Source organism: Setaria italica, chromosome III (genome assembly GCF_000263155.2).
Source record: "Setaria italica strain Yugu1 chromosome III, Setaria_italica_v2.0, whole genome shotgun sequence".
Taxonomy (NCBI): Eukaryota; Viridiplantae; Streptophyta; class Magnoliopsida; order Poales; family Poaceae; genus Setaria; species Setaria italica.
In genome coordinates, this window is record NC_028452.1 from 24,275,701 (window position 1) to 24,288,442 (window position 12,742).

The 12,742-nt window shown below is 43.3% G+C and overlaps 1 protein-coding gene and 1 long non-coding RNA gene across 2 annotated transcripts; one reads left to right on the top strand and one right to left on the bottom strand.

Annotated features, from left to right (window-relative positions):
- Positions 1-73: 73 nt before the first annotated feature.
- LOC101767165 lies at positions 74-2,717 on the top strand. Its single transcript, XR_214882.2, has 4 exons — positions 74-502; positions 611-775; positions 1,365-1,778; positions 2,360-2,717. It is a non-coding gene; the product is annotated as an uncharacterized LOC101767165 (long non-coding RNA).
- A 3,242-nt stretch (positions 2,718-5,959) lies between these two features.
- On the bottom strand, positions 5,960-9,816 carry LOC101783097. Its single transcript, XM_022825261.1, has 7 exons — positions 9,527-9,816; positions 8,696-9,079; positions 7,964-8,274; positions 7,765-7,845; positions 7,681-7,685; positions 6,902-7,321; positions 5,960-6,567 (listed from the first exon to the last, which is right to left on the bottom strand). Exons 2-7 carry the CDS (start codon positions 9,001-9,003, stop codon positions 6,247-6,249), a joined length of 1,446 nt encoding a protein of 481 aa, XP_022680996.1. The 5' UTR covers positions 9,004-9,079; positions 9,527-9,816; the 3' UTR covers positions 5,960-6,246.
- Between the last annotated feature and the right edge of the window lie 2,926 nt (positions 9,817-12,742).

The window sequence follows — 12,742 nt, forward strand, 5'->3', positions numbered from 1 at the left end:
CCGGTTTCAACGTCCCGGTTTATTTTCGCGGGTTTTTCGATTTTTTTATCAGCTCCTCCGAACGTGGGTCAACGTCCTCCCGTTCCCGTTTCTCCTAGCAGGAACCGCCCCAGCCTGCCATCCCCCGCCGCTCGCCATCCCTCCCCGCCGCCACCGCTCGCCATCCCCCGCCGCCGCCGCTCCCAGACCCTAAGCACGCCGCGCTCCGCCGTCGTCGCGTCTTCTGATCCTCGCATCACCGCCAGTCGCCATCCCTCGCCGCCGCCGCCACTCGGCATCCCCCGCATCCGCCGCTCGCTCCATCGACGATCTGCGCCGCCCCGACCTCTGCTCGTGTAGAGCATGCCTATCCCCCGGCCGATTCGCAGCGTGGCTGGAGAAGGGAGCTCGAGGCCTCGAGCGCTGCCGCCCATTCATCTCCCGAGCCCAAGTGCCGCCGGCCGATTTGAGCCTGTCCTTCGCCGATTCGAGCCAGTCCGCGCCGATTCGTCGTCCTCCACAGGTGGTCCTCTCCTCCCCCGCTCGAGCGCGGCTGCCGCTGTGTGAGCTACACCCCCGCTCAAGCCCATCTCTGCCCCAAGCTTGACGCCGGTGTCGCTGCTGCCCACAGGCCCTCCGTCCCAAGGTCGTCAGGCTGGAGGTCCCGCAGGTCCACTGCGGAGCTCGCTCACGCAGGCCCACGGCTGGATCTCGCACGGATCCGGCAAGGACTGGTCCGGCAGCTCCCTGCTACGACGTTCTTATCGGGTGGCTTTTCATTGGAGGCAGTGGTGAGGTCGTTGAACTCCTCAGTCCCCTTCCCCTTTCCTCGATCTTTCATTGTTCTGCATACACGTGTGTGGTTCAGTGGACAATTCGATTGGTCAGAAAGTCAGAACCATATCTACATAGTCGATTTGAGTTGCTCCCTGAGATTCTGCATCATGGGTCGGTGCCGGAGCTTGTATTGTGAATTTGTGATCCAGATTATTGGATTCTTGTTTCTGTAACCTGTAAATGTCAATTGAGCTGGACAGAATATTTGGTTTGAGTTTCTATTTTTCTAAGTCTGAACTAATTGATGAAAACCAGATGTTCTACGATGCTGCTAGTGTTATAATACAACCTATATGTTTTCTTAGACATGTATACACTCTCGCTAGTCCAATTGCAATCCTCCAATGAAATCTTCCAGTAATGTAGGAATTATAATTGTTCTATATTAGTGTAGAAGAAACAGACAACTCTTGCCTTGCCTTGTTTGTTTGTTTTGTTGTTTTTTATCTTGCAAGTGAATCTTCGGTTCATGGATGTTGTTGCCATTCGTTGATCTCGCGAATGACTTATTAAATTCCCAAACTCATTTCTCTTCTGTATGCCTGCAGATTGAAGCCTTAGGGGCTAGGTAAGAGGCCGAGAGCAATGAGCTCCAAGGGTGTACAAAGGCGCGGCCAGGATGACAAATGCGGAAGAGAGACCTGGACCGGAGAGATACTGCAGACTTCGGGCCCGCCGTCCCAGACCCTACTTCTTCATCCCAGTGCTGATTCCATTTTGTGCTTACATTGATGCTTCAAGCAGTCGATTTGCTTGTTTCTGCTGCGCAGCAACTGCTACATGGCGCAGCCGATGGCTTGCTCGGTGGGCAAGCTGCCTGACAGCCTTGCTGGCAAGGATCCTTAATGATGGGGGCAACACAGATCTAGTGACAGCCAGCGCATGATTGATGCTAGTGACGCATCATCTTGTGCAAGACCAAGAACAGCAACATCGAATCCGTACTGGACAAAGCATGAGAGGTTCTTATTTTTCATATCCCTATTCTTATTTTTCATATTCCATAATTTGAGCTCTTCAGGCTTGTTAAACTTTACAATTGTTCTTATGTTTGATAATTTCTGGTAATGGGATTTGCGACCAGGCTCCTCAACACAGCTATCATCTTTCTAATGAATAGGATATCATGATTACCTGTTCTATCAGATTTCTTCTTGCCTTGCCTAGTTTGCATATTTTTTTATCTGTCAAGTGACTCTTGGTTCTTGGATGCTGTTGCATAGAGGTTTCTCTTTTAAATGCTTTAACTTTTGTATTTTTCCTTTTTGTACTACAGCTAGAGTATATATCAAACCAGTTGAGAATCACAGAAAACCTTATTTCTTTGAAGTATTACCATGTTCATTTTTTAAACGGATTGATGAGTTTTATTTGTGAAGAGTGAAGTTGCGTACCTGAATTAAAGAATGCCTTTTAGTCATTGCATTTTCAGTTGTATATACTGTTAAAGGAATTTCTGGATTGAAGTAACTATCTTTTGCATTCTCAGTCTTAGCAGTTAGCATCATTGTACAATCTTTGACACTCGTCATTTTCTTTTCAGGTCAATGACATTCGGATGTATCACCGGTTGGTGCGCCATTGATCAGCTCACACTGGATATATTCCATTACCAGAATAAATGCCTTACTGATGCACCATAGTGTCACTACGGTGCTGAAGTACCTAGTCATTTACGTGCATAGGCCGTGTGAGGAGTGTATCCCTGCACTCGAATTTCTGATTTTGTTGTAATTATGAGTGCACACATTCGACATTCTAGGTGTAGAGGTTATGATCTTTTCTAATTTGCAGGATAGTGTGGTATGTACTCATTTCAACTCATTCTGACAAGGTCAACATGAAGTTTGAGTTTGCAATGTTTTTGCAATGACAAATGTCATTATTTTTTACCAAGAAAATAACTCGATGCTTGACTGTATAAAATTAAATACTTTACAGTCGCATGTCATTATTTTTCATCAGGCTACAAGAGTTGCTATTATAGTTTTATAATGGTTTCCTAGTTCGCAATAATATGATCAATATGTTGTCTTTGCAAGGCAAAGAGCCTTTTCCATTCACACATGCCCTTATCTGTGATTACGAAACTAGCTAACTCAATGCTATAATGGATATAATGAAGATTTTGTGTTCGCACATGGCATTATTTACAGCCAGATAACTTTCAGTTAAACGTTCCTGGCTAGTTGTTGTTTGTATATTCTATTACGATCCGCTAGTTGAAACAAACAAGTTCCATACTGCAATAATCCACTGTTTTTATCCGGATTTAATAGCTCAAGGTAGAAGCTATTAAATAAAATAAGAACCTAGTCGTGCCTCAGGTGATTTGCTATTGATTGGAAATGAGACAGCAAAATGAAATGATGATGCATATGCAATTGAAGGCAGCACAGTGAAGCAAATGCCTGTTCCTACCTGTACCTGCACATTTGGCAGCCATCTGCGCACGCCATAAAACCACCGCATCACGGATTCGCCCAGCTCAGCCGCATTGACATCTATACCCTCCCCTTCACACACTCACCATCACCTAGACTGCTGCCACCAACAATTCGCGGTTGCTGCTTGTATTTGGGTCCACCACGATGTGCGAGGGGCGCGCAGGTACGTGGGCGGGCCAAGGCGCGGTGCCAAAAAAACACCCAGGACGGAGGTTGCGGTCTTGCGCGCGGGGAGGGAAGTCAGCCTGGTGCGCGATCGCTTGAGGATGGCTCGGGTACGGAATAGGGTATTCCGTACCCTGGGTACTAAATAGCGGAGGCCTATATATATATATATATATTTCTAATTAGTAGGCGGAACCAGGAGGGTGCGATACCGGAGAGAATGTTTTCGAAAAAAAAATTCATGCGGTGCTGTCTCGGCACCCGGAGCTCAACTTGGCACCCGATGCCTTGATTAAAAAATTCTTGTTCTGCTGGCCCTCTGCATCCTCGCTCGATCCTCGACCGCATCCTTTCCTCGAGCTCCTCCACCTCGCCCTCGGACGACAGACGGCGCCGACCACCCGTGCCGCGGCTGTAGCGCTCGACGATCTCCCAACGGCTCCCGTCCAGTAGCGCCGCAGGTGGCTGCTGCAGCTGTTGGGGCTCGCCGGCCTTCCCTAGCCTCCACTTGCTGCGGGATTCACATCCGCAAGCCGCGCAACCACCACTCCGAGACGAGCGCGATGCCGTTGACTGTCAGGCTCCTCCAACGGGGAGCCATGGCATTCCGCCTCCCTTCCCGTCCTAGTGCCGCTACCTCCTCCCTATACCTGCTTATCAAAAATATATCCCCTGCTTCTTTCTTTTTCCAAAAAGATCACGTGAGCCTGCAAGCCCAAATGCAAAGCAAGTGGATCTGGAAGAGGGGATCGAGAGAAACCGATTTGAGCCATCTGCTATGGACAAAGAGGGGATCGAGAGCAATCGATTTGGTGGCGTTCTGGAACAACGAAGAAAACAGAATGAACGGACGGAGGAAGACGAGCACGTGGGAGAGAGAAGGGGTTTTTTATCTTTCTTATCTAGTTTGGTGCTAAACGTTGGAGCAAAATTTACCAAGCTAGCACCTCATGGATCCTACCTTAGCACTACCCAAGGTGCTATACACTGTGGACGCTCTTAGCTTGACATCTTCCTACATGTAAACCACAAATAGGCAGGGCGGATCCAGAGCCCGGGCTGCAGCCCGGGGCGAGACCATAGAGTCCCTTTAACCTATGTGCTGTTTAGCCTAACAAAATGAGGTTTAAGAGACAAAATTAGATTATTTTAGGTGTGATTCAACAGCTCAGCCCGGGGCGCAACTCCGTTGTGAATCCGCCCCTGCAAATAGCAGAGGTAACGCGTGATCTCTCGAATCTCCAACCTTCCAAGGATGGTTGCAAATTGATCCCCTGGGAGAATATTCATACCTTATACTTACGGTAACTATCAGAAGCAATATCACCGGTAGCACCACATATATTTCTCTCTAGGTTATCATATAATCAGACCACATTTCAGTTGAGATAAAATGTGTAAATATAAACCACATTTAAATAAATATGCAATAGTATTTTTCTGTTTTGAAAAGAAACAGCAGGAAGCCCCTGCTGCAGTAATATATATTATAAAAGATAAATAACCTGTACAGCCAACTAGGAAAAATACCCAAAAAAGGAAAAAATAAAAATTGTACAAGAAGATAAAGAAGTCTATGCCATATTTGATTTCAGTAACTATGAACTCAAAATTAACAGAGTACTTAAAGTACTTAATATATCATTAACGAGTGCAAGTTTTGCCCCCCTTTTAACATTTGGCACTTGGCAGACAATTATGAAGCAAGTCAACGGGGAAAAAAAGAGACAGACCTGAATGGGCGTATGTGTCCCAGATGCCTGGGCTCCTCCCATCCTCAGCTGCCGCACCCTCGTACTGCAACATGCGATGATCAGAGCAAAGGTTAGTTTTAACAGAAACTTGTTTTCTTTGGCTATGAATCTAAGTAGGAAAGAAAGAAAACATGCTATAGAAGTTGAGGCACCTGATATGCTGAAGTTCCAGCTCCAAACGCAAAGCCATGTGAAATCACCCCTTGTGAACTGCAGGGTGCTTGCACACGGCACCGACGACAAAAGCAGCGGCCATGCCGAGAAGAAGAGCAACGGGATGCATCGCCTCGCCATTGCTGCGGTCCGCCATAGCCTGTAAAGTCCCTTTATATTCCTGTTATAGCTGTCCGTTCGTGGAGTCTCAGACAACTGATGATAATTGAAATAAAAAAAATAGTCGGACGAACGTGGCCTGTTGCCTTTAGGATTGGGTCTTGTTGTGCCTGTCATTTTGTTGGTTTTCTGATTCTTTTTCTTGGAACGGCAGATCACACCTCACATGAGAGACACAAGGCTACTACTCTCTCCATCCAAAAAACCAAGTCATTCTTTATTTGTTTAAGTCAAACTTTCACAACTTTAACCAAATTTATAGAGAAAAGTATTAATGTTTATAGCATCAAATAGATATATTATAAAAATAAATCTCAGGATAAATCTAATGGCACTTATTTCATACCATGAATACATGTAGTTTTTCTATAATCTTGATCTAACTTAAAAAGTTTGACTTAGAACAATCCTAAAATAACTTTTTTTTTGTTTGAACAGCGGAAGCTTCAGATAAACGCAACAATATGTTCTGACTTCAACTCAAATAGAATGCAGAATAAATACTAAAACAATATTGCAATCATGCTTGCAATCAGGTCTGGTCAGAGAAAATCCTCGTAGAAAGTTATCTATAATGAGAGTATATGTCACTAGTGTTCCATTGCTAGCTGAACTTATTACAAAAAAGTACATAGCAATTGGCTATTTGTAGCTACCAAATTGAGAAAAAAAAATGGCGCTAGATTTTACTTGATTAAGGATGGGAAAATTATTGCCCCCCATCATTTGCTTCAAAAAAATTTTGGTTTCCGTACTCTTTGACTCTTCCGCGTGTCCACAGCTACAAATACAGTGTTTCCAGTGTTTGGATAGTTCAAGCATGTCCCCATATTTTTCTTCTTTGACTTTTTGATTTGATCTTTTATAGGCTGAGCACTTCCATGTTTCATCTTTGGCTTTGGCCCTCTCTTCTTTGTAAGCTTCGCAGTTGGGGCTTCGGCTACATTTATAATCGGCTCTGAATATGTTTTAGCTGCATTCTTAATCCTCTCAAACAGACAAAATTCTTCCTCAATAGCTGCCTCATTGTTTATAAGGACATCGTCAACACTCTGCAAAGATTACAAAAAGGATCTTATGAAGTGACTACGGACCCAGCAAATACCAAGAGAATAGATAGTAGGGCTCATCATGCTTGTAAGACTATAATGCTTGAGCAACTAAATAATCTTCTAACTATTTTTAGAAATGGCTTTCACAATGACTCGTTAGATTTAGCTCAAACACTTTACATAAAACTCAAATTATCTAGAAAAAATATTATAAACATACATCTATGAAATTTTAAAACCTATTCCAATAAGTGGCAAATGAATGTCAATTATTGTTATCACTAAACAATACATATCTGATTAAGAAAAATAGCACAATACAATATGAACTTACTTCATGGCATATCCCTTCTATATGGGGATCAAGTAGAGAACTATTTACGTCAAATAGCATCTCAGGTGTAATTTCATCTCCATCTGGTTGTGTTGTACCATATGGTTTAACTGCATTCTTCTTTTTATGTAAACCATGTGTATCCTTCTTTTTCTGAGACTTTTGAGGATGGCCAATTTTGTTGTAAGCCTCACTGAGATCATTTTGAAGATTAATGATACGAGTTTGGATACATTCAATTGCCAAAAGAATTTTTCTTAAAGAATACTGTTCTAGGACAGCATTATTTTCCTTTGACTCTAACAATGTATCATTCGAACCAATACTGATTTTGGTGTCCTCCGCATCTGTATTAAAATCAAGGATATAATTATTACAAATTGACAAGAGGATATAGTCCACATACAAAAAGATAAGAAACTATATAACAATGATATACAAATTCACCAATCTATCTCTAACAAATAGAATGATACTTTTATTAATATATACAAAAGTTATCAAAAAGATAATGCACAAATAAATATGTAAAGAAGCAAAATACCTAAAAATTGTGTAATACATGTTCACCAAATTCAAATAAAATATACTATGATATTTAGGTAATTCAATGCCCTCACTTTTACCCAACCAAGTTTTACAAATGTTGCCAGTAGCACAATGGTTCAGCTTGAATTAAGGGGACACTATAGTGTGACATCCTAGGGTTCAAACTAACACACATGGATTACACTTTAAATATTTGTACTTCTAAACTTTTGAGATTATTTATCCAGCACCAAAGCTACATAACAAAGATAACGCTCTTTATTTCAATGCAACAAAGATTTGAGTACATTGGCATGATAAAAGCCCCAACATACCTAAGTTATTACAGTCATCAATAGCCAAAAGCTCATTGTCAGCTCCAATTCTTTCATTCTCTGTTCTACTCCTTCTGTTTTCTGCAGAAGAGTGGATTATTGAAACACTTAATGCTTCATTATTATCAAGTATCAACATGAAACTAGTTCGAAATATAGATACTCTTGCCTATAAAATGAAAAGGACATGGTATCTAACCATGATTATAATAGGAAAATATTTGATGCTTCTTGATATACGCCGATGTGTCTGTACTGTCTTCGTATCTTTTTCTTTTCTTCCTCTTCATAGCTTCATAACTTGGAAGGTCTAATTGCTGTAATTCTGATTTATGTCTATCTGCTTTAACCATCTCCAACTGCAGATACTTTTCGTGATTGATTAAAGCAAGTTCCTTATCATATTTTGCTACTTGCGACAAAAGATCATTCATACGCAGCTCCAACCATTGACATCGCCACCTTTCTGGGCCAATAAACTTCCTCCAATCAGCTGTCACCTTTTTCTTTCTGAAACAGAATATTCATGCTATTTTAAAACATATAAGAGACATAAATTATACCTATCTAATTGCCATGAAAAAAACACCGCAATAGAAGTATTATTCTAAAATATACCCAAATTATCAAGAGTTATCTATCCATTTTTCCACATAAAAAGAGTAAATGCACCAGCAACCATACTTTCACATTTGCAGGAAAAACCATGTTTCATGCATTGACTTTTTGCATAACAGAATGTCATAACAACAGTGGATGTAGAACTTGCAAAAGATAGCATGATGTTTATGTTACCAAACGTGCGATAATAAAACTAAAACACGTGTTCCTGTCATGATGGGGTGAAGAGTAAAAGTAGGTCATTTAGATCGAACTGCAAATGATTGTCATTGTTTCCCCCACTCCAATAACACTGAACAAGAGCTCTCACCTGACAATATGTGAGGCAGCAGGGGTATCATGGACATTGATATGAGAATAAAGGGGCGACTCCACTTCCATTATGCCTGCATCTGATTCCGTGTCGTCATCAGATGCAAAGCCAGAATCACCAAATGAGCTCGAGCACTCCGTGGTATCCCCGCCGTGTTCGTGCTCATCTTCAGCAACCTTGTCTCCGTACGAACCAAACGGGAGCTCCAGATCCTGGGCGTATTCCACATCCGCAGGTTCGGATTTGACAACTGCATTGCGAGCCTTGCTGTCAGCACCGCCAATGTTGCTAGGAGCTGCCGCCATGAAAACAGACCAGGAAAACCTCTTGCGTGTCTGACCTGAAGAACCTCCTCTCCTTCTCTAATGGCGCAAGATCGCCCTGTAATTTGCAGCACGATGCACGTACATTAGTGACAGGAATTCCAAGGAAATGTTAAAAGGAAAAAAACAAAAACAAGAAACGTCGGGAACAAACTGGATGGATCAGAGTACCATCCAACAAAACGAATAGGAGCTCTATCCACTCCCGAGTCCCGACCGAAACCCCTAGCATGATAGGGTCTTAGCAAGATTTTACGGGAAGAAACGATATATTACAGACACGGCACGGCGAACATGTCGGCAACAAACGAGACGAACAGGAGTAACATCAAAGAAACAGAGATCGGTTTCGCCACCGATTGAATTGGCTGAGAGAGCGGAATCAGATTTTTCATTTTTTTTAAAAAAAACTGATGAACAGAAGATTTGGATACTGCAAATAAAACGAAACTGAAAAAATAATAACAAAACGAAATCTCATCCACGAAATCCAGGGCATCCTCACCGAATCTCAAGTCCGGACGTGGGAAGAGGCGCGCGTCGCTCGGCGAAGCCGGGAGGAAGAAGGCGGAAGGGAGACGGGGCGTCGATTTGGTAGCCTCTCCTCGCCGCCCGGCCCCGCCAATTTCGGTCGGCAGGAGACCCGACTAGGGAGGGTGGTTTTGGTATTTTTCTTTTATAGTTTTTCTATTCCTATATTTCCCTTTTCTTTCGTGGCAATCTAGGAATCTAGGATCGCATCGCACATCTCTTTCTCTTTTTTTCCTTGTTCTGTAACTTAGGATCTGTCAACTGCTGGATTTTGTTTTCACACGACAGTTTGATGGATGGTTCCGCGCTCCCGTTTTTCGCTGACTGCATGTCTGCATATATGGAAAGGTCGATCCAATTGCCAGCAGAATTGCCAGCATATACAAATTATTCTTTCCCCGTACGTAGAATTGCCAGCAGACCCCATTGTCTTGACACAGACATAAAGATGGACTTCGGATAGAAAGAACAAAACAAAGACAAGGCACGCAAATGAGACACTGAACTGTCATCTCAAGCTGACGCCAATCCGCTCTCAGCAGATGAACACTCCCCTTCAGAAAAAAAAAACAACTCTGCATATCGAAAATAAATGAAGACAGACCTCTGAATACCGAAACTGAATAAAGTTCCTTTCCCACAAAGGCCTCCTCTGCTGTTTTTCGTAGACAAGGCGAAATAACTTTAGTACGATTACTATAATACTATACGTTACCTCCTTAGATTACGAGTCACCGCCTCTGTTGAGCTCAGGGCTGACACGAATTCTGACCCAGGTGCTGGCCTTGTGTGGAGGATGAGAATTCCGCAGGCACTCCTAAGGAGAAGCAGCCTGAGCGTGAGTCAAGCCACACCCGGTGGATCTTCTGATAGGTCAAGGACAGGGACAGAGCAGCAGCTATCACCAAGCCCTGATGAGTATTTCTCCACGAGACAGGTCAAAGGAGTAAGAGTAGGAGAGTAGAAGAGGTGTGTAACTGTGTGAGGACCTTGAAATTGCTTATCACTGTAGTTTGCGGAGACAGCGGTATCCAGACGGTGCTGAATGAACGGCAAGGTTTTAGAACGCAACATTTGCAAGGAGATAAGTGAATCTGAAATGTTTGGATCGACTGATGGTTCTCATGAGCACACGAGAGAAGATGACGAGTCTGAAGTTACTAACCGTGCAGAAAAAACTGCCTCAATACCAATGAGGAAATGGAGGGCGCCTTTGTTGAGCAGAAGGCTGACATGATGACTGCTAGCAGACCCTCTTCCAATGTGGCGAATGAGTACTCTGATTACAAGACTGTTGAAGAGAATGAGAAGCCTCCACTTTGAGTTCCACTGGGATTGGCGTATTGGGCATGTGTAAGTTTTTCATGTATGGATGGTATGCAGTTACTCAGATTTTAAACCTGTTTAATTTAACTGCAGAAGATACGTCATGTTGTGAGCTTCGGCGTCGTCCATTAAAAAGGAAGGAGGAGTTCACTGAGCATCTCCCATCTTTTTTCTGTATCAATAGAAAGCGAAAGACAACGCTTGAGAGACTTGTCCCCATTATTGTATCTTAATCCATTTGCACTCATACTGTTATATGCTTCGACAGGACGAGCGGTGTCCGTTAGATAGATGGTGATCGAGCGGCGGCCACGACAGCGCCAATGGATAAACAATGTCACGGCATCACGTGACGCAAGCAGACCCAAGGATTACCAAAGCTTCTTTTCGTGCAAAATCATTGCCCAAAGGGGAAGTGTGCATGAAACAACAGTATCTTTTCTTGGACTCTCTGCCAAGTAGATGCAGCGCAACTAGTAATATCACTGATCTGTAGCTCTGATCTGCTTGCAAGTCGCAGCTTAGAATAATCAGAAAGGGAATATCGTGTATTGCCCAATACAGTGATTAGTGAGTGCAAGAATAACATGAAAAAAACAAAATGTTATCGGTTGTTGGGTGCAGGCTGAGCATAAAAAAGCATGGATCCTACTGGATTGGAGAACAGGCAACACACCCAAGGGGCGAAGCGTTCTGGGACGGATAATAGATAGCTGAATATATGTTTCGGGTGTTACTAATCCATCAGATTACCACCGCTGGAGCTGGCCAAACCTAAATTAGCAGCAACCACTAAATACGTGTCCGCAGCTGCACAAATCAGTTGAGCTCAAGCGCGTCTGTGTCACTCAATCTTGAGAATTCAATGTGCAACAAGGATTTGGTGTGCAACAGACATCAATAAACAGTGCAGAGTTGTACATGGACACGAAGGGGCACCACATCCATCCTCCGAGTTCACTGGATATCTCTATTTTTTTTATCCAATATAGTATCAATTATCAACGAACAGGAAAGGAAAGTCCCCATTATCGGTTTTAATCCATTTGTCGAGTCACTTGTGCTTGGACAGAGTGAGCTGTGTCGGGTTTCGATCGATGGTGACCGAGCGGCGGCCACGCCAGCGCCTCGGATAAACAATGTCTCGGCACACGTGACGCAAGGAAATCCAGGACCACCAGCTACCAAGGAACGAGATCCTCTGCCGTTGAGCATGGCCTCGTCCCTTGAGCTTTGCATGGCAGAGACTGAGGGGCAAGAGCAAAGCTTATTATAATATTTGTGACCAGCAAGTTCATGCAGCTCAAGTCATGTGGATCATTGCCAAAAAGGGAAGTGTACGTGAAACAACCAATAGTATCTTTTCTTGGGGACTTCCTGCTCACTGCTCTGCTTGCAAGCTGCAGCTTTAGAATAACCGGAAAGGGAAGATCATATGCATTATTCAATATCAACAGAAAGGTTATCAGTAACTACATGCGGGCTGAACATAAAGCGAGCGAGAGATGATGGATCCTACTGGATCGAAGAAAACAATGCTGAAGAGCATGAACAAGTAGTAGAAGAACAGGCAGCCATCATGCTAAAATATAATGAACAAAAAGGGTAAGAACATTGGGCGTTCTGGCCTTCTGGGATGAAAAATGGAACACTATCGAAGTTCTGCAATTCCACTATACAATCCTGTACTCAGCATAACTTATTTTCGGTCATATGGAGCTGGAACCAGACGTACCCAACCCAAAGCAAACTATAGTGTGCCAATCAAACAGCACTTCCATTCTTATGCAGCCATTCTTGGCAGCAGGATTACAATCTTTTTACGCAAATCTTTAATCGCTACCTGCAAACCAGCCCAACATCG